General features: G+C 60.3%; 1 protein-coding gene across 2 annotated transcripts; it reads left to right on the plus strand.

Moving 5' to 3' along the window:
- Positions 1-2,206: 2,206 nt before the first annotated feature.
- NKD2 (naked cuticle homolog 2) lies at positions 2,207-27,574 on the plus strand. 2 transcript variants are annotated; one of them, XM_025388595.1, is made up of 10 exons: positions 2,207-2,412; positions 2,507-2,542; positions 2,813-2,892; positions 21,362-21,422; positions 22,586-22,710; positions 23,454-23,549; positions 24,011-24,158; positions 24,767-24,851; positions 25,584-25,711; positions 26,936-27,574. In XM_025388595.1, exons 1-10 carry the CDS (start codon positions 2,388-2,390, stop codon positions 27,511-27,513), a joined length of 1,362 nt encoding a protein of 453 aa, XP_025244380.1. In that variant the 5' UTR covers positions 2,207-2,387; the 3' UTR covers positions 27,514-27,574. The 2 variants fall into 2 exon arrangements, with proteins under 2 accessions (XP_025244380.1, XP_025244381.1); XM_025388596.1 differs by lacking the exon at positions 26,936-27,574 and adding an exon at positions 26,651-26,799.

Here is a 27,574-nt window from a genome sequence, read left to right on the forward strand (position 1 = left end):
GGTTGCCCCACAGACAGGCCCAGGAGAGGACACCCGGGCTGGCATCCTGTGAGGAGGGCGTCCAGCAAACCACACTGGTCCCAAGGCCTCTACAAAAGTAGACGGGCACCTTACAGCAGCCACCACTGAGGCAGCATTAGGAAGGCGTGGTGGGTGCCCACTGGCCCCGCAGAGGGCAAGGGCATGCACATGCCAGAAGGGAACGTCAAGGGGAGCAAAGAGAACCCCTTCCTCCTGAAATGGCTGAGGGGACCAGGCCGCCCTGTGATGCAAACATCTCAAGGGGCTCTCCCTTGCGCTATCCCATGTGGACTTTTAACTCCCAGTTTAGAAAGTAACGACGTCATCTTCTGTGGTCTCAGGGTCCTAGTGAGCGTGTGAGGATAATAGTGTTACATGTTATGTAAAGGGATTGTGAACTGGCACGGGGGTGAGCTTTGCAGGGCCTGGAGCTGGTGACTCCAGCTCTGGAACAACCCCAGGTGGGCTCTACCCTACCCAGGAGAAATGGTCATAAGAGGAAGAGTCCAGTGGGCGTTGGGGGCATAGGGACCATTTAGGGTTGCCCTTTGAGCTGACAGCCCACCCCCGCCCCCACCTGCCCTCCCAGGACATGTCCTCCCCAGACCTCCTGATATCTGCATTTAGCAGGACCAGAGCTCAGCCACCTGAGGAGTGAGACACAATGGCCCACAATAGCCAACCTCCCCCAGTGAGACCTTCTCAGGGTCTTGGGAGGAGTGCCCATGAGTGTGTGAGGCAAGGCTCCCAGCCACACAAGGGTCACAAGACCACCAGCAGATCTTCACCCAGGATGGCTCACCAGTCCTCAAGTAGGGGCAGGATTTAGAGGCATGGAAATGGCTGCAATCCTCAGGCTGTGCTACTTTGCATAACATGGGGTGAGGGCTGGCCCCTGGTTCAGCTTCTGGTTTTGCCACTGAGCAGCCTAGGTCTCTGTAAAATGGAGTGATGGCGGCATCTGCCCTGAGGATGGTCTGAGAATGGGAGGCAGTAATTAGCCTGAAAGGGCTTGGCTGGACGTCAGTTCCAGAGGTGTAGGTCAGCGCTGAGCAGCCGCGGGACTGCGCTGCTCAGCTGGGAGACAGGGCTCCAGCCAGGGGAGTGGGAACAGAGAGATGGGGTGGGACCTGGGCCAGCTCAGCGGAGGCCTGGCAGGGCCTGAGCTGGGCAGGTGAGGGGTCCCCGACCGCCAGCCTCGGAGCTCCTCCACCAGGGACAGGAGATGCCCTGGCAGTGGGGTCACCCACTGAGGTTGGAGACGTGGGCGTGGCAACAGCCCATGGGGAAAATGCTGAGCTAGCTCTTGAAAGGCTAGAGAGATACAATGTATCAATGCAACAGTGCATGTCAGGGTGGAGATTCATGGGTAGGGAAGGGAAAAATGTCCCAGAAACAGGAGCAAGTTAGGGTTCCAGGAGGAGGTGAGGGAAGATGGTTCCTCTGAAGGTAAATAAGGAAGAGAGCCCCGAGGTACCCAGCAGGGTAGGAGGCAGAGAGGGGGTCCAGGGCAGGGTCCTGAGAGAGTAGTTTCCAGAGCCAGCCGGAGGATCTTAAGATGAGGCCAGGAAGGGAGCTGAAGCCACTGAATTGGGCACGTGGAGGAGGCAGCGCAGGTGACCAGGCTTAGGGCTCCTGGGAGGCTCCCACACCCTCAAGGCACAGATCAGAGGAGACCCTGCCCAAACCAAAGACAAAGTAAGGGGGTGTAGGGTGCTTCCAGGGGGGGGGGGGGGGGGGGGCAACGCTGGTTCTTCATCAATTTGGAGCGCCAGGAGAGGGCGGGAACTAGTCCTGTACGGAGACCCCCCCCCCAACTTTGGGCTGCCCACACCCCCACTCCCTCTCAAGCAGCCAAGGGAGGCGGGTCCTCCCCTTCAAAGGGAGGGGCCCTCAGGCTCCTCTGGAATTGGACGTCTTGACCCAGGACGGCCTGGTGAGGGGTCGGAGCTGACTCCCGCCAGGCTCTGCTGCAGCCCCTGACCGCCCTTACGGGTGGCCAGGCCCGGTCCTCGTCGCTGTTGGGGGCTCCGGCTGGGGGCGGGGGTCGAGGCCGATGCGCTGCGGGCAGCGGCCGCCGGGGGCGCTGCGGGGGCCGCAGTTAAAGCCCCGGCGCGGGCGCACGCGCTCAGAGAGAGCTGGGCCGCCGCCGCTGCTGTCCCCGCGCTCTGCGCCCGGTGCCCTCCATATCCGCCCCGCGGCCCCCGGTTCCCCTGGCCCCGGCACGGCGTCAAGCCATCTTCCCTCACCTTCTACCGGAACCCTAGCTTGCTCCCGGCCCATGTGGCCCCCGCGGGCGCCCGGCATCAGCTCCAGAACTCAGCCTTGCACCTGAGCGCGGGGCCCGGCGGGGCGCGGCGGCGGCGATGGGGAAACTGCAGTCCAAGCACGGTGAGCCGCGGGCCGGGTGGGCGGGCGGGCGGGCGTGGGGCCGCCTCTCACTGTCGTTTTCCTCTCCCCGCGCCCCGCCGTGCCGCAGCCGCAGCCGCCGCCGCCCGCAAACGGAGAGAGAACCCGGAAGGTGAGCGGGCGAGCGGACGGGCGGGGCGGGGCGGGGGCGGCGACCCCGGCCAGGACCCTGGAAGCCAGGAGCCCGCGCGAGCCCTGTCCTGGAGCCAGCGGTGGGGGGACGGGGCCGCGGGTCTCCAGGAGCGCGCGGGACCCGCACGCCTGCCCCTGCGAGGTCTCCGGGAGATGGGGACACAGCGAAGGCGCAGCGCCCGCGGGGCTCACGGCGCGTCTCTTTCCCTCCTCGGTGCGGGTTTCCCGCGCGTCCGTCCCGGGGCCGCAGGGGACAGCTTCGTGGCGTCAGCGTACGCGAGCGGCCGCAAAGGAGCGGAGGAAACGGAGCGGCGCGCGCGGGACAAGCAGGTAGGCGGCGGGGCGACGGCTGGGTCGCGCTGCGCACCCGCCTGGGGACAGGGAGCAGTGTCAGCGCTGTTCCTGGCGCCCACCTGCGGACAGGCGAGACTTGGGCCGCCATGGCCGCACGAGTTACCGACGGGCCAGGAGAGCCCGTCCCTCCCCAGCCTCCAGGACGTCTGGGAGTCCCGTGGGGGAGGCCTTGCAAGTGTCCCGTGTTGGGTGGAGGAATAGGAATTCCTTGTCCTAGGCTGGGGGCGGTGTGGGGGCTCTATGTTTCGGGCTGGAGGAACTGGGGGAGCAGGAGGGGCTGGACCTAGATGTCCCGGGCTGGGGGTCCTGGGAAGCGGGAATGCAGTACCCCGGTTGGAGGAGCTGGAGGAGGGGTGGGAGTTACAGGCCTGGGGAATCACTGGCCAGAGCCTCAGTGCTCGCTCAGCAAACACGGCCAGAGTCAGAGGCCGCGGTGCCTCCCATCTCTGGGGGGCGGGGGGGGGGGGCGGGTGACCACAGGCCTGCTAGAGGCTCAGGAGACAGAAGGACATCTGCACAGCTGTGGCCACCCAGACTGCAAGGCTGGCTGAGGACCCAGGTGGCCCTGAGTGTGGGTGAGGAAGGTTCTATGTCCAGGAGCAGAGAACTGTCCAGGTCTGGCATCCTGGAAGGGTCTGGGGTAAATTAGACCTGCATGTTTGCTGAGTGTGAGAAAGCTAACATTCAGTGGTCATCAGTGTCAGTGTGAACAGGATCGCTGTAGACAGGCCCACACTTGCCCCGTGCTTCCTCCCCCACTGTCCCCACAGGTCCCCAGACACAGAGCATGCTGGGACACACAGTCAGTTTCTTTTTTGGAAAGATGTTCTTCTGGCAGTTGATTAAAAAAAGCTCTGGGCGTGTTTGGAGACATTTTCTGCAGCTCTGTCTTGAGAAGGGGCTTAGGTGTGCTTGGAAATTAACACGCAATAGAGTTAGGATTGGTGCTTCCTGAGAGTGACCATCTAACGTCTGTGAGGGTAGGAAGCATGCTCTAAGGTACAGTAACTTGGGTGGTTCTGTGAGCCTCCATCCGGGATAGGGAGACCAGGGTGAGGCCATCCAGGGAGCTGTCCCTGCCCCAATCTGGCTCTCTTTGCCAGTTACATTTGCACAGGGGCTTGCTGGTGAGTAGATGGTGCCATTTAGCAGCCAGGTTCTCCTAGTATGATTAGTCAGTGATGTGAGCACCTGGGGTGGCCGGGTGTTCACCTCACTCACGGTCAGGGCTTTGGCCGGCCCCTGTCCATTGGCCCACCAGCCTGGGGCCTTCTCCCTGGGAGGCGCGGCACCATGAACCTTAAAATCCCTGAGCCAGCGCCCCCACCGTGAAGTGCGGCTCCCAGGGCCATAGCGGGAGGTCAGTGCGCTCTGGAAAATGCACGTGCTCCCCGTGTGGCTACGATGTCAACGTGAAGGCTGCTTGTGGGCATTTAGACCCGGCACTCTACACTGGGACATTTTCTTTAGAGAATAGTTTGGGGGTTGAGGCTTGCTTGGATTGTTACCTTCTAATTTTGCCATCATTTCATAAAAGAAAACTCCTTTCTGAGTTAAAATGAATAAACTCAGAATCAAAGGCTATCCTGTGAATTAAATACATTTCAGCTTTCAGACAAAAGTGCTGCCTTTCTGTATTTTCTGCTTCTGGCCGTGACTCCGCCCACCTGGCATGGAGACCCCTGGGCCCAGGTGCGCCCTCACCTGGCCAGGTGCCCTCCCTGCCACATTGCTGTTCCTCTCACCTGGCAGCCATGCCCCCAGCGACAGATCCTACCCAGGTCTGGGAGAGCCGTAGCCACCACAGCAAAGTGTCTGGCCAAAAGTTAGGTGTTGAATCCAGCATCCCTCTGGCTCTTACTTTCTTCCTTCTTTGTGTAGTCCAGAGCCTTGCCTATCATCCTTGTCCTCCCAGGTGGTATCCACTGAGGAGGGCCAGTCCTTAGTCACCCAAGGCACCCCTCGTGATGCCTGGCTGGGGCCAGCGAGGGGACTCGCTCCTTCCCGTCTCCAAAATCCACCTTGTGGTTCCGTGCGAGGCATCCTGGATGCCACAGAACGGTGGCAGAGAACCCTGTGGAGATTGGGTGCACTAAGAGCCAAGACCTCCAACCTGTCCTCTCTCCCCAGCCCCCAAAATAACACAAATGAGATTGGCCATTATTAATTCTCTGTGAGCAGTGCTGGCTCCTGCCTCTGTACGTGTCTGAAAACACCAACAGCAGCACTTTCCCAGACAGGTGTCTCTCTGCACCCCTGACGTGGCTCTCCCTGGCGACTCTGCGGAGCGCCACACTTTGCTTTTGGTGGGGCCCGCACGGCTTCATCACCGAGTGTCCCTGAAGGGCCAGGGCCATGGGATTGCTAGTGACAGTGCCATGAAGGTCTGGAGAGCGGATTGTGAGGGATTCGGAGTCTCTGGGGTCGTGCGTGGGTGAGGAGTGGTGCATGGTGGCAGTGCACTTGCGTGGCTGTTTTTAAAAGTGGTAGTGACTGCAGGGAGGATGGCTTCAGTCCTGGGAACAGGCTGCCCCTGCACACTCACCCTCACCATCTGGTCTGCAGAATAGCTTTAGTTTCCACAGCGCTCCCTGAGGCTGGCAGAGAACAGTTCCAAAGACAAGAGTCACTGTTAACTGGAATGTTGTTGTGAACAGAGCACAGACGTCCATGAAGCAGCGCTGAGGAAGGTGCACTGGGGTAACTCCAGAGGCAACACTGGAGTGAACACTCGTGACAGACCAGCCTGTGCGTTGAGGAGGCCGTGGCCCTGGCCTGCATGGGGGGCTCCTGCCCACATATGTGGGAGGCCGTGGGCACGGCTCTGATTGGCCTGTGTAGGGCAGGTCCCAACTTGCAGGATGCACTTGCCGGTCCCACCCCCATGCCATGGCCCTTCTGAATGTGCTAACATGGTACATGTTTCCCGGAAGGGAGCCGGGAAGACCACAGCTGCAAGACATGCTGGCTCTGTCCAGGGCTGAGCTCCAGGCCAGGGCCCAGGCCTTCACCTGCACTGGTCTCTGGCTTCCCGCAGCAAACTCCGTCTGCCCTCGGCATGGTCTTGCTCACAGGAACTGGGGGCTCAGCCCCATTACATGACTTGATGCCTTCAGACTGGAGCCAGCCACAGCGCTGAGGACTGCAGCTGGCCTTCCCCCAGAGGCAGGGGTGGGGCTGCCCCTTCCCTGTCCCTCCTGGCCACCCAGAAGCCACCGCTCACCTGTCCTCTGTGGGGCCAGAGAGCTGGATGTGGCAGTGGAACGCCCAGTTCTCGGTTGGGGGGAGCAGTTTCTTTTAGAAGATCCTGGGAAATTCTTCATGGCTTCGAGCACAGTCTGGACACTGCCGCATCAACACAGAGATACAGGGTGGAGACAAGATACACATTTGCAGGAGAGACTCGGGCCAGCACACATGTGCCCAGAGACAAGGCAGCATGGACCATGCTCTGCTTGGTGCTCAGCCACATTCCACACAGAAGGAGAGGTTGTGGGTGCCCGGTCCAGCCAGCTCTGCATTTGAGGGTACAAGCCACTCCAAGATGTCCAGGAGAACGGCAGCCTCCAAAGGGAGCAGGGGCACTTGGGGATGCCTCTAGCACAGACACTGAGGGCCGACCTTCTGTCTTCTGTGACCCGTGTTCCGGGACCCTGTGGCCTCATGCAGCTGAGGCCCATATGGGGCCTTGCATCAGAGCCGGCGGCGGCTGCAGCGTGTCGTGGCTACCCTTTGCTTTCATTTTGGTGCCCTCTGCATGCCTGGCCCTTGGATACAGGCAGCTGTGTTCCTACCCTGGGATGTGGTCCGGCCATGTGGCAAGGCCGGCACAGACGTGCACAGAGGCTCAGGCACAGAGGGAGCAGAAGGGAGTTGCCAGGCCACCTGGCCATGCCCCCTTGTTGGGGGGCATCGAGGTCACCTCTGGGCACGCAGCCGACGGCAGCTGATGCCCAGCACCTGAGAGCCATGGGACAGACTGGACACCATGTATGTAGTTTCTGCGGCAGCCTGGGCCCTGGGGCACTGAGGGCCGTGTGTGCCGCCAAGCTCTCCACCAAGCCACAAGCATCCCCTGTCTTGCAGCAGGGGCTCTGGGGTGCTGACTGGGAGAGGCTGCTGCCGGCGCCCGGCCATGAGGCTGGACCAGTAGATCTGTGTTGCCCATGGTGAAGGCCAGAGGCTGGCCGGTGGCATGGTCCTGCCCGCCCAGGTCACTGCGCCTGGATAGTGCCGGTGTGCGCTCTCACTGGCAGCCACCTCACTTTATGTCGGCCCCTGTGTCTGTGAAGTGCATCCTGACAGCCCTGCGCATGGGCCAGGCAAGTGTCTGGATGGAGGCCCTGGAGCGCAGGGCGTCCCTGCCGCAGGGCCTGGGGCTGGAGCTGGGGGTTTCACAGACAAGGCCGAAGAAAGAGCCCACAAGCCCGCAGCTGCATCTGGGGCAGCTGTCACCCCTGGACTTCCGAATCAGCTTCCTCAAGCTAAAACTGGCCATTTTGCTGCTGAATGAGCTGAAGGTTTAGATTTCTGCAGGTGAAAGAAGACAGGCGGCTTCGCTCTACCCTCGTCAGTGGGAACCTCAGCCTGGTGCTGCTCCGTCCTCCTTCCTTCCTTCTTGTGGCTGAGTAATTTGAATTCCTTTGAGGTTTTCATCTTGTTTTGGCTAAAGAGCTTACATCTTTCCTTTTCTTAAAAAACCCAGGCTGGTTTGCAATCCTCAGAAACCGGTCATCAGCCCTGCAGCTTCGGGCCGCCCTGTGCCTGCTTTAGGGGGTTGCGGTTCCATCAGACACACGTGCGACTCCTGGGAGCCGCGGGAACTGTGGCTGGTGTGGGCCAAGGCGGTTGTGCCAGAAAGGGCAGGGCCGTCTCAAGTACCCGTCCACGAGTGCCCTTCGGTGCACTGGGCCCCTGCTGTGCATGTTTCCCGTTGAGCAGCAAGGTGATGGCGAGATTGGAAGTGCAGTTTCGCCTGCCTCATAGGAGTGGCTGGCTCTCCTTTGCCCTTAGGTGGCCACCGCTTGTTCAGAGCTGCCTGAGCAGGCGGTAAGTCCATGGCCACCCCAGGTCTAGGCCCCGGCAGGGGTAAACGCGCACCTTGCCACTGTCCTGTCTAGGCTGGGGTTGGGGGTTCGGCTGTTTCTATTTCTCAGGAAGTCAGGAGTCTGGGCCAAGGGTTCCTGTCCTCCACCCTCGCTTTGCGGCCAAGGGATACCCACCTGGTCAGCCCTGACAGAGGCTGTGAACGATGTCCTGGTCAAAGACCACAGTTGGGAGCCACCATGTGGCCGTTTTACGTGTGACTGGGCCCCGTCGTCAGTACCAGGTTTCTGTCATCCCATTGTTAGCGGAGGCGGCTTGTGGGGTGCTCACAGCCTCTGGACCCAGCTCCGGACCCAGTGCTGCCACTCACAGCCTGGCCACATCCCTCGTGCCTGGGCCGCCTGCTTCCCCTTGTGGTCCTGCGAGGAAAGACAAGGGACAGCTCCACACTCCATAAGGCCGGGCAGCGAGGGCCACCTGGAGAGCAGCCTGGTGTGGCCAAGCCCCTTACTGGGCTTTTCCCCAAGTGCCAGGGTGCTCCAAGCCAGAGGGGTGCATGAGGCCGTGAGCTCACGCCAAGATGCTGTGGGCCCGACCTGTACCGCACAGTCGTCTGAGCTGTCAGCAAGCTCTCACTGGTTGGCAATGCCCACAGCCTCCCCGGTGTGGCCAGGTGTGGTGGGAGCAGAGGCCAGAGGGTGGGAGGGGAGTCTGCCCTCCTTCCTGTAGAGAGGAAGGCTCTGGCCTCCCGGCTGCTGTTCTTGAGTTGGCAAAGCCACACTTTACGGAAGCAGCAGTTCTTGAGGCCAGACATACCTGAGTTTGGAGTTGCCCAGCCTACCCCAGAATTTGTGGATAGCTACCTGCCAAGTCACTGGGTCCCTGGAGCTCTGAAGGCTGAGCCCTGTATCCTTCCTGCAGGGCTCTCAGACAGATGCCTGCATCAGAAAGTCCCTGGGTTATGAAGAAAGGCCCATGACACCCCCAGGTTGTTGGGGAAGCCTCAGGAGCATCAGGAAGCAGGAGGAAGCAGGAGCCCCTGCTTGGGTGAGGTCAGCGTTTAGGGGTGGTCCTGCCTATTCATGCCGCTGCCGGCATTTCAGGGTGGGCTGCTCCCAGCGGGACTGCGGATCTGTCTGTCCATGTGTGGAACCCAAGGGGGCCTGTGCTGCATCCTGGGGCACTCATGCTGGAGGGTTCCTGTGGCTCTGTCCTCTCACAAGTCTTGCCAACCATGGCCCCTCTCCTGTTGGACTTGCCTTCCTGAACATGGGGAGGGGTCCCAAGCCCAGGACCCCTAATCAGTTCCAAGGGCTCCAGAGCTTTCAGTCCCTGCCACCTTCTGAGCCATTGTCTGTCACAGATCATGACCATCAGCTGTCCCTGGAGGAGCCCTTCCCACAAGGCTACTGGGTTAATGCTGGAACCATGGGGAGGAGAAGGCGCGGTGTGTGAGGGGTCTGCCCAGGTAGCAGGATCCCCCCACATGCCGGACACTTCCCAGCGTGGGGCGAAGCTCATGGTGCTGGCCTGGAGGGACACATGGTACTGACCTGGGTCAGCACCGCTCCTCTGGCTGCCGCCTCTGGGCTGCGAAGCCTGGACATGCTGGGACAGAAGCCTTGCAGAGACCGCGGTCTGATCCGCTCTCACAGTGAGCTGCACCCATGCTAGCTGATAGGAGCTTTAATTTGCTTTCATGTTGGCAAATACTTGGCAGGGCACCCTCTGGCAACCTTTCACGCTGGCGTTAAACAAATTGGGTTTGTTCGATCCTGTCCTGCACAGAGCTGGAATTCACTGGTGGTGATGGCCAGCCCTCGGCAGCCGGAGGGGGAAGGTTTGTTTTCCTTTGTTCTGCAGAATTTTCCAGGGAAATTGTACATAGTTTTGCGCACCAGAATCAGAGAAGCCAAAAAGCATGAAATATTGTAATACAAACATTCAAATTGGAGATTATTTTAATGGTAAGTGTCTTGGTGGATTTGGATTGAGAGCCTTGCTGGAGGCCGATGGAAATGGGGGGTCCTTCCGTGCTGTCTCTGGTGAGGGTCCATGGCACTCACATCGGTGGCTGTCAGGACCCTCCAGGGCTCCCACCTGTCCTTAAGGCTGTGGTCCTGCATGGACCTACCTCTAGGACGAGGCCTCTCACATCCGCTAAGGGGGACATGACAAGAGCTACAGCTGCTTTTGAGTAACAGAGCCCACCCCATCCTCGTTCCCACAAGGATAACAGAGCCGACTCCACCCTCGTTCCCACAAAGGATAACAGAGCCGACTCCACCCTCGTTCCCACAAAGGATAACAGAGCCAACCCCATCCTCATTCCCACAAAGGATAACAGAGCCCACCCCACCCTCATTCCCACAAAGGATAACAGAGCCGACCCCATCCTCGTTCCCACAAAGGATAACAGAGCCGACCCCATCCTCGTTCCCACAAAGGATAACAGAGCCGACCCCATCCTAGTTCCCACAAAGGATAACAGAGCCGACCCCATCCTAGTTCCCACAAAGGATAAAGGAGCCGGCCCTATCCTAGTTCTCACAAGGACCTGCCTGGACATGGGGTGCAAAGCTGCTGCCCCTGGTGGCCTCCCTGCTGCCCCGGGGACGTGGGTAGCCTGGCCCTCGGTGGCTGGCGTCTGGGCCTCAGCGTCACCCCACATCCCTCTGCGTGCCATCGCTGCCTGCTCTCTTGGCTGCCCAGATGTACCCAGTTCATCCGTCCTGAGGGCCCTGCCAGGCCAATGGCCAGGTCCGTGTGCCCTGCACCCTTTGGGGCAGCCACTCACGCTTGAGACCAGCCAACCCTAGACAGGGCTGGAGCAGGGGCCATTTCAGTGGCTCTGATTTTGCTCTTGAGGGCTGTGGTGTAACATGAAAGAACGTTGCCGTAGGCTTCCGGCCATGGGATTCTGGGACTGTCTTTGCCTTGTGCTGCTGTCACAGGCTTGTCCTGGGCACGCCCTCAAAAGGAGGAAACAAAAACAGAAGAGCTGAGTCCTGGAGCCAGGACCCCAACCCAGAAGCCCCCCGACCAAAGCCCGCACCCCCACCGCCGGGCTGCCCTGCTGCCCCAGGGTCTGAGCTGCTCTCTGGCTGCTGGGAGAACCTGATGGTGGTTGCCGGAAGGAAGGCCGGCAGGGCCCTGGGTTCTGGGATGCGGGAGAGGCCGGGCATGGGTGCAGGGCCTGTGGTGCTGGGGTGTGAGAGAGGCCAGGCTGGGGTGCAGGGCCTGGGGTGCTGGGGTGTAAGAGAGGCCAGGCTGGGGTGCAGGGCCTGGGGTGCTGGGGTGTAAGAGAGGCCAGGCTGGGGTGCAGGGCCTGGGGTGCTGGGGTGTGAGAGAGGCCAGGCTGGGGTGTGGGAGAGGCGGGGCAGGAGTAGGGGCTGCCGCTTGTTGTGGGTGTCAGGACAGTGTGTGGTGAGGAGGCATGGAGGAAGTGTGGCCCCCCGGAGGCTTCCAGGCTGGGTGGCCAGTGCAAAGGCCCTGAGGCAGGAGTAGACCTGGAGGATGGGACAGTAGCAGGGGGCTGCGGGAGATGGGGGGAGGAAGAATGGCGGCCCCCATCCATCTCCTCTGCCTAGAAGGAGCCACAGGCACAGCCTACAGGTGTGCACTGGTCTCTGTGCTGTGGGAGGCCAGACCTGGTGTCTGTGAGGAGCACCACAGCTGCAGACCTGCCGGATGACCCTCGGGTGACACTTCAGGGTGGAGGACCCCCACCCACCCTGCGAGCCACGTTCCTCGGGCTCCGAGCCTGTCCTCCCGTCTGTGGAGCAGGTGGAGCCACTAGCAGGGGCTTCTGGCCCTTCCTCTCCTGCTGTTGATTTGTTGCAAGTGATTTAGGTTTTCTGTAAAACAAAGCGAATGTGGGCCTGGGGAAGGCTCTCGCGGGTGTTTCATGAGCTTTCCCAGGCCTGAGACGCGTTTTAGGCGGCAGCCAGCTCACGTGTGTTGGGAGAGGCTGGTCACAGTCGGGGCGACTCGGGGGCTTGTGCTCAGACGGTGACACCCAGCCCGCTTGTCCCCAGGGTGACGGGGAGGTGGCAAGAACTGGCAGCTGCCCCACAGGCTGAGCCAAGCCCAACAGAAAGGCCCAAGGCCGGAGCACAGAGGTGGCCCGGATGCTTCCGGCCAGTGGTCAGGACCCTGCCAGGCCTTGCTTGGAGGCGTCTTGTGTATGAAGGGAGCCCCGTCCATGCCAACCACCTGGCTTTGCCCAGGGGAAACTGCCCCGGAGGCCTGTTCTCGGGGTCTGTTTGCCTGTCGTGGGGAGAGCGTGGCACAAGCTGGGTCCGCGGAGAGGAACGTTCTTGACCTCTGAAAGGGCTGAGAGCACCACCCCTGCTTTGGGCCATCTTGGGGGCAGCAGGTGGGGACGTTGCGCCTCTGTCCACAGCTCAGTCTGGGAGACTTAGAGCCCTGTCGGTGAGTCCTGGGTCAAAAGGGCATAGCGACCAGGCCAGAGTGCCACCTTCCTGCTGTCCCCCTGGCAGGGCTGTGATTGCCTCTAGCTCTAGTGACCGGGGCAGTGGTCCTGGCTGCCTGCACCTCCCCTGCCAATTATGTCCCCCATCTGCACCCCCCATGCTGGCTTCTCCTCTTTCGAGTTTGGAGTGTGACCCCAAGGCTTTGTGTGCTGCTCAGAGCTCAGCCTGTGCACCCTGCAGCCTCGGGCCCAGCGCCCTTCCTGAGATGAGATTATGTGTCCTGTAACAAAGATGTGCGTGGTCTCCTCTGAACACTTCTTACCTCTCATGCGTGGGTTGTCACCACTCTCCCCTGAGAGTGGGTTGTGGCTCGTGTGGATGGCAGCTGCCAGGCATAGCCCCTGCCCCCTAGAGCCCTCTGCAGCCTCGGCCAATAGCAAAGTTGCAGGTGGGCACCAGGCCCTCCTTTCATCTCATGGAGCCCCTTGCCAGCCACAGCAGGGCCCATGTGGAAGTTCTGAGATTGTCATGTGCAGGGCATGCAACGGGGGTGCTTAAGAGAAAGAAAAGGCCTTGATTATTTGTTTGAGTAGCTCAGTCCCCAGGGTCTGGAGCTGTAATCAAATATAAGCCCCTCAACCAGCATTTCCCGCTGTTTCTGTCTGGTAAGGACATCGACGTTGCATGTTCACATGTGGTGTCTTCCAAATGAGAAAAAAGAAAACTCTGAAATGCAGCAGGGTTCTTTCCAGCTTTGGAACTAATCTTCCTTTGAAACAGGAAACATGAGGCTTTAATATGAATGAAAGAAAACAAAAACATCCGGTGGGTTTTTCCCGGGGAAGAATTCAGATAGAAGGGAAGTGGATTCGGGTCTGCTTTCAATCCTGCTGGAATTCAGCCTCCTCTGACTGGGGCGGCCGAGGGTGCAGCCGTTCGGAAGTTCAGGGCCTGAGTCGTGGTTTTATTCTGTGTGTTCTGTGGCCTGGATGTAAGCTGAGCGTGGCAGCTGAATTTGGAAGGTCAGTCACCCTTGGTTTTCCTTTGTCTGTGACATTGGGGATCATTAGCTCTGAAGACAAAGACAGTAGCAGGCGTGACTGGGAGAAGAAAAACCTGCAGATGAGTTTGTGAAATGGTTGTTAACATTCAGCGTCAGCACGTCAGGATGCTGAGAGTAAAAAGCAGGGCATAAAGTTTCGGCAGAATTTATGATCACATCTCTATTATCTGGGCAGAGGCACACGTGTATATGTAGGTGTATGTGTGATGTGTTCACATATGTGAGTACACACGTGTATACATCCGTGCATACAGGTTACACACACACGTACATAGGTCTGTATTTAATACCTGAGCTGAAAACATTTCATATCAAGGCACCCGCTCTCCACCCTTGGCCCTGGTCACCCTGCTCAGCCTCAGCCATACCTGGCTGACAATGGAGTCTCTGGGAGGGCTGTGGGTTCCCATTCCTGAGCCAAGGTGTGGGCTCAGCGGCGCTCACGCCTTCCCCCTCCCGTCCAAGTCGGTTAATGTGGGTAAAGTGCTCCCTGAGTCCCCCTCTCTAAACGTGGGGGGAGGGAAGCTCGGCTGCCTGGTTGTAAAGCCAGGTCTCACTGACCACGTGTTGCTTGTCATGTTTTTTTTTTCTCTGCATATGTTTAGATTGGGGTTAATTTCATGGGCAGGGCAGCCCTGGGCCTGTCGCTGTAACTCATCTCTTCACTTCCACTTGTAAGGGTGCGCCGTGGCTGGGCTAGGTGCCCCTTGACCCCTTGGTGTGGTCAGTCGTCCCCTTAGGCTGAGTGTCCACCCTCGTGGCAGGGGTAGGCCCTGCAGAGACCCTCCCTGGGCTCAGGGCATTTACTGGGTAAGGGGGCAGATGCCAACACAAAAGCCCTGTAGTGAGGGAGTGAGGGGCGTGGGGAATGTGGCGCCTCCATTTAAACGATCCAGATGATGAAAAGCTGCTGTGAGGCAGGATGAAGAGGGAGACGGAAACATTTGTATTTTCTGGGCCTACAGGAAGTTAAGTTGCAGCAGAACTCTAGCTTATGAGGACATCTGAGTATTTTAGGAGGCTTTTTGACCCCAAAGTTACTGCTTTTCTAGATATAAATTTCACATGTGGTTATTAAAAGATCTCTCAAATCAGTCCTAACCCAGAAGAACTGATGGGCAAAATCTGCAAATGCCTCTCAGATCCGGAGACTCCGTCTGAATGTATCCCGGGCTTGCGTGGGAAGCCTGGCTCCCCTGCCCAGTCCCCCCGCCCCTCCCCTCCGCCCGGCCCCCCTCCACCCGGCCCCCCGCCCCTCCCCCCGACCCGGCTCTCCCCAGCCCCTCCCCAAAGGGCCTCAGTCTCATCGTCCTTAAATCTTTCACTTTAGAACCAGAAGTTCGGAATAGCAAGCACAGCCTGGAGGGACCGGCAGGCGGTGTTACTGTAGCCTCTCTGGGCCCCAGCTGCACATGTGTCGGAATTATTAAGCCCATAAAACTACATTGTCACATCTGAAACTGTTTAGCCATTGAAACCGAGACTTTGACTTCAAAGCCGGCTGCAGGGTTTCCAGACAGGCGTGCTGGCGGATCACCTTGAAGTCAAATTCCATCCCATGGCAGCCCAGCAGAAGTGGGCCCCAGCACCTCCTTGTAAGAAAACACTCTTCTGCAGACGGTGGTGGCAGGTTCCCCCTCCCCACGGTGACATTTTGGAAAGACATCTTTGCATCTGAGCTCCCAGCAGGGAGGAGGCGGGTGGGGTGGTGGTCTTTGCATTTACAAATGCTTGGAAACCACCGTCCCCCACCAGGCCCCAGGCCCTCTCCCTGCTGCTCTGGCCCCTCCCCCAGGGCCGCCTGCAGCCTGCTGTGACCCAACCCGCCTCCTTCCTGTTTCCTGCCGGCCTCACCTTCCACCTTGTCTCGTAAGGTGCCCTCCCACCCTCCCCCTACCACCAGCCGAAAAGGGGTCCTTGGCTGTCCTTCAGCCCCAGAACCTGCACCCTTGACCTTGCTGGCTCCTGTCCGCCAATTGCCAGTGACGCTGTCCCTGCTCTTCCTATCCACTGTGAGGTGTCCCAGCCCTTTGTCCCTCCTCTTCCCACCAGCTATGGGTGTCCCAGCCTGTTGTCCCTGCTCTTCCCACCTGCTGTGAGATGTCCCAGCCCTTTGGGTTCCTTGGGATCCTGGCATCACCCTCAGCCTTTTCCCGAGAGGCCCAGCTCCAGCCCGTGTGCCATGTCCTGAAGCTCCCCTCCCTGAGCCGCCTGCTGGGCACTCACTTCATCCCACCACGTCCAGCGTTCTCGCAGCTTCTGAGGCAGAAGGTCACTGCTGGCCTGGACATGGCCTTGGTCCTGACCAGCTGCACTCCAGGCACCTCCCGACTGCCCTGAGGCAGTGGTGGCTGTAGCCCAAGCCTGGCAGGTGCCCACCTCGCTCCTTACCACCTGGCGTCCTGCCTGAGCCCCACAAACCTGCCCTCGATGCCACGACAGCCCCATAATTCTGGAAGCCTCGGGCCTTTGCTGCCCAGCAAAAGGCAGCCCAGTTTGCAGGATTAGCCCTGCAGAACAGGGTGGCCACGGGGGTGGCGGCAATGACCGCAGGACATGGGCCAGGCCGTCGCCTCGGCCCTTCCTTTCAGCTCCTGGAGGCCCCCTGGGTGCAACTCCAGAGGCACTGCTTGACCTGCCAAAGACAGGGAGGTGCACCGAGGCCATTTCCCCAGTGGTAGGAACTTCCAGCCAGGGGCTCCACCCAACAGGGCCGTCCCCACCACAGTGCAAGGCGGCTGAGGCACTGGGGAGCCAGGGTACAGCGCGGGAGGCACCTGTGGATCCAGGGGCACCAGGTGCTGCTGGTGGTGATGGAAGCCGTCCCGCGTTGGGTGGAGCAGGAGCTGCGCCTTTTGGACAATGCCCCAGACTTGGGGCTCCACATCCACTCCAGAGGGACCCGGGGGCCCCGAGTTCTGGAAAATGCTGCCCGACACACCCACCCCGTTCTCCGAAGCCTTCCTCTCTGTCTCTCTCCTCCCTCCCTGCTCCCTCTCCTCTGCCTCGGCTCCCATCACCTCCACCCTTCCAACTCATGGGGAGACGGTGGGCTCCAGGGGATGCTCCCAGCCTGGCCTCCTGGATATGCCACAGCCTTTGCCTGTTTATCGGGGCTGGTATTTCCAGAACCCTAGACCAGGGCTTAGGTTGTGACCCAGGGGCCATGACTTCACTGTGGACCACCCATGTGCTTCCCGCCGGGGGTTCCACCAGGGCTGTGGCCAACAGCTGCCCTCACGAGGCCCAGGAGGGGACGGCGCCTCCCTACGTTTCCGAGACCTGGAAGGGTGCCTGGCCGTGCCCACCTGTCTACTGGGAAGAGGACATTGCCTACTCCAGGTGGCTTCCAGAGGCGCCTGCACCGGCACTTCTAGATTGAAGGCCACTAGGATGATACCTGTGATGCAGCTGCCTGGCGCCCCTCCAGGGGTTCCGACAGACGGGGCGGCTCTGGGGGGCAGTGGTGCTCCAGCGGCTGGGCACTGCCGAGTGCTGGCACACGGGACACGGGAACATGCTCCTTTTGACTTTTCCAAGGAAGCTGGGAGTTGTTTTGTGAGCGTCTCTCCGTGCCTGGCCGCCTGTGGAGGCTGTGGTTTGCATCTTACCATCTGGGCTGGGACCAGGACGGGAGCTGGGTGCTGGGAGGACGAAGCACTCAGCCTGGTGCCTGTGGCGGGGAGCAGATGTCCTCACTGTCATGGCAGGGACATGGACAGTGGCCTTGGGGCTGTTGGCCCACAGACCGGGGTGACCTCTGTGAGTGTCCCACGGGGCCATGGGACCTGGAGCAAAGGCCACCTGTTGTTGACGCCGTGTGACAGACACCTGCCACTCATGCAGCTGTGAGGCTGTGGGCTCTGGCCTCCGTGGCCTGGGGTCAGACCCTCCTCCCAAATCTGAGGTGAGGCTGAGTGAGGGAGTGGGGTCGAGCTGCTCAGGCAGATGCGGCTGCTTTCCTTATGGGATGAGGCCCCACGGGGCAGGCCCATGGTCGGGTTCCCTGTCCTCCCAGGGGCCAGGAGAGCGCCCAGCATTGCAGGAGGATGCCGTGGGCAGGAGGGGACAGCGGGCATGGGGAGGCCTGAAGGCCAGCCGTGGAGTCGCTGCTGACATGGAGGGTTCTCAGGGATGCAGGGCAGTGGGACAGGTTAGAGGAGGTGCCCAGGCACCCCAAGCCGGAAGTACAGCTGGGACGGGGCGGGGGTGGAACAGGTTGGGGGGTCACAGGAGGCTCTCACTGGGGGCAGGGTGAGAGGGATTGAGGGGGGGTTGGGCCCTTGGGAGGGAGTGAGGGGAGGGTGGGTCCTCGGGAGGGCGAGGCCAGGTGGGGGCTGCATCTCAGGGAGGGGCGCCTGCCCTGGGAAGCTGAGGCTTTGGTGGGTGCTGGGGCACATTGGGCCAGGCCTGCCGGGGTCCCGAGTGTGGACTTGGCCTCTCAGGAAGTCTCCCCAGTGGGGAGGGGCCGCACATCTGGCTAGTGGCCCGGGGGCAGGTTTTATAAGTTGCAATTAAAGCTCTTGGCCTTCTAGTTAACCGAGGCAGCATAGATTAAAGGGCAATTTTATGCAACCAGGACGGATTCGATGAAATCACCAGCCACAGAGACCGGTGTGGCTTTGACTGCAAATATTTCTTCCCGTTTGATCCTCTCTGCATCTCGGAGGCAGCTGTTGACTTGTGGCTTAGAAAAAACTGTGCATTCGAGGGCTGAGAATTCTAGGGCTGAGGTATAAGTGGATTTTTTTAAATGGGATTTTCCTCTGTGTTAGGAACTCGGTCATGAGCTGGTTGGTGTAGCGTTGGCTGGTTGGTGTAGTGTTGGCTGGTTGGTGTAGCATTGGCTGGTTGGTGTGGCGTTGGCTGGTTGGTGTGGCGTTGGCTGGTTGGTGTGGCGTTGGCTGATTGGTGTGGCGTTGGCTGGTTGGTGTAGTGTTGGCTGGTTGGTGTGGCGTTGGCTGGTTGGTGTAGTTTTGGTTGGTTATTACAGTGTTGGTTGGTTATTGTAGCTTGACTGGTTGGTGTAGCGCGGGAAGCATTTCCAGAAATCAAACCATGGGTCTGTGCAGATTCTTTCTGTCTTGAACAGCTGCACCCCTCCTCCTGCCATCTCGCAAGTTTAGACTCCTGTCTGTAACCAGTGAAATCCCCCACCAGTGGCCGGGCGGTGGCTCACGCCTGTAATCCCAGCACTTTGGGAGGCTGACGTGGGCGGATCACGAGGTCAGGAGATCGAGACCATCCTGGCTAACATGGTGAAACCCTGTCTCTACTAAAAATACACACACACAAAAAAAACTAGCCGGGCATGGTGGCAGGCACCTGTAGTCCCAGCTACATGGGATGCTGAGGCAGGAGAATGGCGTGAACTCGGGAGGCGGAGCTTGCAGTGAACCGAGATTGCGCCACTGCACTCCAGCCTGGGCGACAGAGCGAGACTCTGTCTCAAAAAAAAAAAAAAAAAAAAAAAATAGAAATCCCCCACAAGTGCACTCAGAATTTTTAGACACATGACACGGACGGCGTTTGCATGTTCGCTGTATTGACGTCATGCGTGGAGTGCGTGATGCGCCATTTCTCACTTGTCATTTTCAGCAAATCGTGGGAAACACTTAAAAATCCCTTAAAAATTACTCCACCCCGCCCAACTCGCTGCCCGGCTGCTCCTATGAGTTCTGGCACTTTCCAGGAAGCCGCTGCTGCTGCCCCCCATCTGGACAGCAATGTGGCCTCCATGAGTGACTTCAGTTAGGGCTCTTTAGCAAGGAGGGCTGTGCGTGCCGGCCCTCAGGCCCCAGGGCACCTCACTGCCATCTGTAAAGAGGCTTGGGGCACCCAGCACCATGCAGGAGGCCTGAGCTCTGCCTGCTGGTCTGATGGGAGGTGAACTGGGCACTTGGTGGGGGATTGTGGTACAGTAGGGTGGGGGGACTGAGAACCCTGTGTGGTGCAGCCCCCCAGCACCCTCCCCACGTCCCAGAGAAGGTCTGGGCTGGAGCTCCCAGGGGTGGACAGGGATGCCTCGGGGCGCCCACCTCAGCATTTAGGGTCACTTTCCCCTCCCTACCAGCCCTCCACAGTGACAGTGCCTGCATCCCTCAGCCTGGGCTTTGGGGGCCTTGGCTGCCCTCATGACACCATTTCTGTTGGCAGCCGCCGCCAAGCACCTGGACGAGTCCACCTGAGGGGCTCTGGAGCTCCTGGCACCTGGTCCTTCCCACGAGGATGCTGTGCCCATGGGGGCTGCACCTCTGGGGCTCTGGGCACTGCTCTGCACTCCACAGAAGCCTGCGACTGCAGCCTCATCCATTATTCTGATTTTGAAAAAAAATAAATAACCACAGCCCGGGTTTTAGAGATGATTTGGTTTTATGCCGGTGTCCACGTGGACAGAGTTTTACCTCACAGCGGTGCCTCCCTGCTGTGTGGATGTACGAGGGCCTCGCCAGGCTGGGCTCATAGGGCCCCTCAGTTCCGCAGCAGCCAGTCCTGGAATGTCGGGACTGCAGCCCCCAGGAGGGAGGCCTACTTTTTAATAATCAGCTGTTTTGTTTCTTATTAAAATGAGGGCAAGCTCTCCTGCCTCCCACTGGGAGCTGCCTACCCTGCCTTGGCACTTCTCTGGGTGACCGGCAGGAGACCTCAGCTCCAGGGGGCCCTTGGCTCAGCCACAAGGAGGGCTGGGGGCCTGGGTCTGACTCAACCATACTCAGCCTCGGCAGCGTCACCTTAGTGCCCATGTTTGGATGGGGGTCCAGTCCTTCTCCCTGCCCAAGGTCTGGGGTGGCAGCCGGCCAGCCTGGAACCTTCCAGCATACCCTGCTTGGCCCCTGGCCAATGACCACGGTGGCAGGAGGCGCTTGGGGGGGTCCAGGTGCCCTCGAGGGCGACCTCTCTCGGCCTCCTGCCCGGGCCAGACTCCAGGAACCCCAGGGACCCCAGCGGGGCCGGTAGCCCCCCAGGAGGTCAGAAGGGATGAAGGGCACGTGACCCTGGTCAGGAGGAAAGGATGAAGTGTGGGGACCATGAGGGCAGCCCTGGGGTCCCGTGTCCACCCACGGAGACACCAACTAGCACCAAAGTCATCGCCAGGGTCAGGCTCTGGCCGTCCGGGTAGACGGGACTCAGCTCTGTGCTCTGTCTCCTGTGGGCTCTCCACGGCTTTCCAGGGACCTGGAATCAGAAGCAAAAACACAGCTGCCCATCCCTCCAGCCCGCCTGCGTGAGAGCTGCCTGCTCTCAGGAAATGCTCCAGGGCGGTGAGTGCTGGGCTGAGGGACGCCGCACCTCCACCGCCACGCAAGGCCCCTGCCCTGACCACGGTCTGTCTCCTTCTCCGTGTCCTCAAGGCTGTAGCTAATTCATGAGGACCCTGTGAGCTTTGGCTCAGCAGAAACACCGCTGGGATGTGTTTGAAGTTTTTCCCCATTTTCCGTAACTGGTCTCTGCCGGCAGCCCTAGAAGAGGCACGCTGGGGTGCTGGGCAGCCGTGGGGGCAGCGGCTGGAGTCCTCGTGTCAGGCTCCGGGGGGCAGTGCTGGGACCAGGCCCCAGAGCAAAGGGGCAGGCGCGTCTCCTCTTGTATTTAGGGTGATCCAGCGTGGGGGCCCTGGCCAGGGGCATCCTCAGAGCAGGACTGACCGAAGAGGTCGTTCCAGGCAGCCGCATCTTCCACCTGGAAATGCTCTGGGGAACCTGACAACACGGGCATGTCTGTGTGTTTTGCCTCCTAAAATCCGACGCTGAGTGGGGCACAGAGGGTTGGTGTTTCTGGACCCAGAGATTGAGATGCCCCAGGAGGCTTGAGGCGAGTGTCAGGCTCCAGTCCAGCCGCCCAGAGCTCCTGTCCGCCTGCCCACTGAGCTGTGTGGCCACTGACTGCCCCGTTCTTCCTGCAGGAGCTGCCCAATGGGAACCCCAAGGAAGGGCCTTTCCGGGAGGACCAGTGTCCCCTAGAGGGTAAGTGCAGCTCCCGCAGCCCTCCCTCCCCAAACCTCGCAGACTTCATCCCGTACCAAGGCAACGCCAGAAAACCGCCCTTAAAACAACCCTGTGTGTGAGGCAAGGGGCACTTCCCAGACCCAGACACACCTTGTTCTTGAAAAGCGCTTGGCAGCACAACTCACAGGGTCCTCGCTGGACTGGCAGCTGGCATCTGGCAGCAGAGATGAAAAAGGCCCATCCCATGGCCAGAGCCCTAAGCATCACCTTTATGTGTTTGGAGTCTCTGTGAGCCTGTGTTTGTGGATGGGGGTGGCTCTGTATAAAGGTGGCCTGTGAATTTTCACGTCAGCCCTGGGTCAGAGGATGTGTGAGATGCTGGCCCAGCCTAAGTCCCTGCCACTTGTGTGTCTCCGTGGCACCAGTCCTACCTGTGGCATGTGGCAGGTCGACACTTGGCTTACCTGTGGGTCTGTGGGAGGGTGCTGGGAGGTCAGCCAGCCGGGTCACCTTCAGATGGCTGCTGAAGCCAAGAGAGGCACCCAGACCCCCCTCAATGGGAAGGCAGGCCCAGAGTGTCGTCCCAGCTCAGGCTCGACGTGCACTTGTCTGCAGGTGCTAAGCTGGGACAGGCCCATGCTCCTATCCTGGGGACGTGGCTTGTGAGTGCCAGAGAATAATGGAATAATTGTGCCCCAGAAACCTGAGTGCTGTTCATCCATCCTGCCCAGAGGCTGGGGGAGGGGGCCGCCTTTGACACACTCAGTGCACAGGTGGCCTGCATGGCCTGTGGGCTCAGTGCCAGGATGCTGGAGTGGAGGGCAGTAGGGACTGTGTCTACGGGGAGGGGGGCCTGATGATGACACAGGGAGCATCTCCTGGAGGCCCAGGCTGTCTTCCCCTATCTGTGCTCCTCGGAGTCTGCTGCATCCCCAGCCCCGAGGTGGTGGTTGCAGTTGGGAGCCACTGTGGGCTGGTGAGAGGAGGGCACACCCAGCTGAGGCTGGCTGGGATGGGGCCTCTCTCCCCTCCGCAGGGGTCCCAAGATCGGGCTCTCGGCTCAGGCTCGTCTGGATGGGATCATGGTGCGGTGAGGGGAGGGCAGCAACGGCCCCCCCCACGGCAGGCCACATCCTCCATGTCTCCTCTGCCAGCCCCTTCGCCACCTCTTGTCCCCCTAGTGGCACTCCCTGCTGAGAAAGCTGAGGGCCGCGAGCGCCCAGGACAACTCAGCACAGATGACGGAGAGAGGGCAGCCAACCGCGAGGACCCACGAGGATCAGGCGGGCAGCGCCTCAACATTGACGTAGGTCTTTCTCCGGCCTCACTTGCGGGAACACGTCCCTGGGGCTGGGGGCACAGGGACAGGCGTGTGTTGCCCTAAAATGGGCATCTGTGGACACTGCGTAGTTCACTCAGTTTTCCCCACAGTTCACCCCATTTAAAGCACTGAAGCAGAACTTGAATATGCAGCCAAAGTCAGCAGGAGCCAGCGAGTGCGGGATGTTGCTGTGAATTTGGCCAGAACTGACTGGTCTGGCATTAAATAACTTGAGCCGTGTTCCCAGCCTTGGTACCCTTAGCACTACAGGAGTAATGCCAAAGCTGACTTGACGGACAGCGCGACTGGAGGCAGGGCACCGGGCCCAAGGCACAGGGCACTGGGCTTCCGCTTCCCGGGAGGGCTGAGGGAGGGGTGGGGTCTCCGTGTCCAGTCAAGATTTCTGGAATTGACAACACTTGACGGCCAGCGTGTCCTCTTCTCCTTCTGGGGGACATGGAGTGCTTGCATGAGCTGAGACAGGTGTCACTGTGGGGAAACCAAGTCACGGAGCACAAAGCTGTGTCCCCCCAAGGAGGGCCGAAGACGGACAAGAAAGGCCCGCTGGTTCCAGGGCCTGGGCTCCAGCCACGCTGCCCTCTAGGCTCCCCCTTTCCTGGCTGGCATGAGGGACCCCCGGGAAAGGCCCCAGAAGATCCTGCCCCCTACGGAATGGGGCGTGTTGGTGTGGGTAGGAGGCGAGGTCCCAGCCCCCATGTCCCCCGCAGGCACTCCAGTGCGATGTCTCGGTGGAGGACGACGACCGCCAGGAGTGGACGTTCACTCTCTACGACTTTGACAACTGTGGGAAGGTCACCAGGGAGGTAGGTGAGCTTGTGTTTGTGTCAGGTCCACAGGAAGGGCTGCACAGGGCCCAGTAGTAGACAGACTGGGGGACAGATGGAGGGACAGATGGACTGTGCTGGCCTCGCCATACCTCAAGGAGCGGGCGGGGACCTGTCTGCTGCGAGGTCCTCACGCCAGCTGGGCTTGCGTCTCCCCAGGGCCTGATTCACATGTGTTTCTGGGCCAAGCCTGCACCGCCCATTTCTGCGGCTGTGCTTCCCACACGGCAGGGCTGCCCTGAGGGCACTGGAGGCACTCACAGGGCCTCCCAGGCAGACCCAGGCTGCTCAGAGAAGATGCCTGTGTTGGTCCCTGAGGTCTGTCGGCAGCTGCGAGGATGGTGCGGGGAGGGGCAGGGGATGGGCGTGTTTTCTGGCAGGGAGGGCGGGTGGCATCCCCTGGGGTCTGCTCTGTCAGTGACACCGATGCTGGGCCCCAGGACATGTCCAGCCTCATGCATACCATCTATGAGGTCGTGGATGCCTCGGTCAACCACTCCTCGGGCAGCAGCAAGACCCTCCGTGTGAAGCTAACCGTCAGCCCTGAGCCCTCCAGCAAGAGGAAGGAGGGTCCTCCTGCCGGCCAGGGTGAGCGAGGCCTGAGCACACACACAGGACCCTACCCCACATTGGCAGGGGCCTAAATTGTGTGCTGGGGACAGGGAGGGACAAGTGAGTGGATGGAGGAGTGAGTGGGTGAATGGATGGGTGAGTGAGTAAGCAGATGAATGAATGAGTGAACAAGTGAGCTAATGAATGAGTGAACAAGTGAGTTAATGAGTGAATGAGTGAGTGAGTTAATGAGTGAATGAGTTAATGAATGAGTGAACAAGTGAGTTAATGAGTGAATGAACGAGTGAGTTAATGAGTGAATGAACGAGTGAGTTAATGAGTGAATGAACGAGTGAGTTAATGAATGAGTGAACAAGTAAGTTAAATGAGTGAATGAGTGAGTGAATGAATGAGTGAGTTAATGAATGAGTGAATGAGTTAATGAATGAGTGAACGAGTGAGTTAATGAGTGAACGAGTGAGTTAATGAATGAGTGAGTTAATGAGTGAATGAGTGAGTGAGTTAATGAATGCGTGAACGAGTGAGTTAATTAATGAGTGAATGAGTGAGTTAATGAATGAGTGAATGAGTTAGTGCTGAATGAAGAAGGGAGTGAGTGAGTGACAGCAGGACCCCCCTTTCAGACCGGGAGCCCAACCGTTGCAGAACAGAGAGTGAACTGCCAGAGGAGCCAAGGGTGTCCGACAGGAGATTGTCTGCACACGTCAGGTGAGGGCTGGGGTGCCAGGGTGGGGCTGTGCTTTAGGCAGAGGCACCCTGGCCATACCCCTGCTTCCCACAGGCCACAGGCCATGCATTGTCCTCTAGGTCAGACCTGCTGGGGGCACCTGGGCCAGCAGCTCTGTGGGGCACGGGCCCTTCCAGCATCCGGCACCATGGCTGAGTTGGGCCCCCGAGTCTGTCTGAGCAGAGGGCTTTGAGGGGCAGCAGTTGCAGCAGCCTTGACACCCTCAGCTTGGACTTGCCGTGGCTCCCTGTTGCTCCACTCAGCAGCTTTGGCAGCAGCAGGGCTGGGGGTGGCTGGGGCAGTGGTTGGGGGTGGCTAGGCAGTGGCTGGGGCAGTGGCTAAGGGTGGCTGAGGGTGGCTGGGGATGGCTCAGGCAGTGGCTGAGGGTGGCTGGGCAGTGGCTGGTGCAGTGGCTACTGTGGTCCCAGAGTGGTGACCAGGGGCCACTACAGCATGAGCCGCTCCCTAGAGCACCTGCAGCTCTGGTGCCTGGGACAGAGATCACAGGGTTCTGGGGGGCGGCCATGACCTTGTTTCTCTGGACGGCACTTGGCTGTGTCTGCGCCCAGTCGTCCGCTCTTCCTGCTCTGCGAGGAGGTGGGTGCTGGTCAGGACACACCCCAGACGTCCGCCGCCTGCTGCAGGTACCCCATCCTCGGGGACATGCCGCCCAGTCTGTGCGGCGGTCAGGCCCTTCTCTGTGCTCCATGCAGGAGGCCCAGCGCTGACCCCCAGCCCTGCTCAGAGCGGGGACCCTACTGCGTGGACGAGAACACGGAGCGCAGAAACCACTACCTGGACCTCGCCGGGATTGAGAACTACACGTCCAGATTCGGCCCTGGTATGTCCTGGAGGCCACCCTGGGCGCGAGGCCCCAGCTGTGGGTGCCCATTGAAGGTCCTGCTTCCTGCAGCCCTGAGTGCGGGGGGACCCTGCCCCGCCCTGCCTGGCACCCAGGTCCTTCCACAGCTACCTGTTGGTCATGACTGCCTCCTGGCTACCTGTTGGTGCCGCCCAAAAGCAAGGCGGGCGCCCCGTCCAGGTGTGTGTGTATGGCAGGGGGAGTACCTGGTTCAAAGTGAGATGGAAGACGTTGGGTCTGCATTCAGGAAAACCCTGCCTTGGGGTGAGAAGTCAGTATTTTAGGGTCGAATCACCGGCTCACTCAGCAGAGGGGTCGTCCAGTAGTGTGGACGGCAGGCAGTGTGGACGGCAGGCAGGCAGTGTGGACGGCAGGCAGTGTGGACGGCAGGCATTGTGGATGGCAGGCAGGCAGTGTGGATGGCAGGCAGTGTGGACGGCAGGCAGTGTGGACGGCAGGCAGTGTGGATGGCAGGCAAGCAGTGTGGATGGCAGGCAGTGTGGATGGCAGGCAGTGTGGACAGCAGGCAGTGTGGATGGCAAGCAGCGTAGACAGCTGGCAGCCTGCCCAGCACCCATTTATTTCTGACCAGCAGCACCCCCGTGTGGCCTGCATGGAGATTATTGGACTAAAGCCCAGGCCACTCCCCAAGGACTGGGGCCAAGTCCCTCTCCTAACCCCGGCTCCAGGAGTCCCCAGGGGCAGGAGGGGTGGAGTTGGATCGGGGTCACGGGCTCGGTGTGCTGTGTGCTGACGCTGAACTGGGCCATTCTGTGCATGGGGCTTGCACTGCACCTTGTGAAGGTGGAAGCCCTGGGTCCTTCTGGAATCTGTTTTGTAATGAGGGTTTACGGGACGTGAATCCTGGGGGTGCCCTCCCTGACATAACCTGGCTTTCTGCCATGGGGCCCCAGGCAGGGTCTCAGCTGTGCGAGGAGAGAAGCTCCGCTCCCAGGACACGCAGTGGGGATGGGGCTAGAGGAGTTGGCCTTTGCAGGGAGCTGTGGAGCCAGGCAGGTCATCCCCGGTGGCTGGGCCCCTTCTCTTCAGGGCTGGTGGCCGTCTGACTGCAGACTTGGCTAACAGGCTGGCCTCAGATGGGACACCTGGCGCAGCTCTTCCAGTGGGCCTTGGGCCGTTTCGGAGGAGATGGGAACCTGGGCCTGCACTCCCAGGGCCTCACACTCTGACCTGTGTCCGCAGGGTCCCCTCCTGTACAAGCCAAGCAGGAGCCCCAGGGCAGGGCCTCGCACCTCCAGGCCCGGTCCCGCTCCCAAGAGCCGGACACACACGCCGTGCACCACCGCAGGTCACAGGTGCTGGTGGAACACGTGCCATCCTTGGAACCTGCTGCCCGGGCCCTGGACCCACAGCCCCGGCCGAAGGGGCCGGAGAAGCAGTTCCTCAAGTCCCCCAAGGGCTCCGGGAAGCCGCCTGGGGTGCCAGCCAGCAGCAAGTCCGGGAAAGCCTTCAGCTACTACCTGCCGGCCGTCCTGTCCCCCCAGGCCCCTCAGGACGGCCACCACCTCCCGCAGCCTCCCCCGCAGCCCCCACCGCCACCCTACGGCTACAAGCGGTACCGCCAAAAGGGCAGGGAGGGCCACTCGCCACTCAAGGCCCCACACGCCCAGCCTGCCACAGTGGAGCACGAGGTGGTGCGGGACCTGCCGCCCACGCCAGCGGGAGAGGGCTACGCGGTGCCGGTGATCCAGCGGCACGAACACCACCACCACCACGAGCACCACCACCACCACCACCACCACCACTTCCACCCGTCCTAGTGCCGCCGCCAAGCACACCTCGCCCCAGCACACCACGGCCCGCACCCTCGGGACAGGGAGC

Source organism: Theropithecus gelada, chromosome 6 (genome assembly GCF_003255815.1).
Source record: "Theropithecus gelada isolate Dixy chromosome 6, Tgel_1.0, whole genome shotgun sequence".
NCBI classification, from domain to species: domain Eukaryota; kingdom Metazoa; phylum Chordata; class Mammalia; order Primates; family Cercopithecidae; genus Theropithecus; species Theropithecus gelada.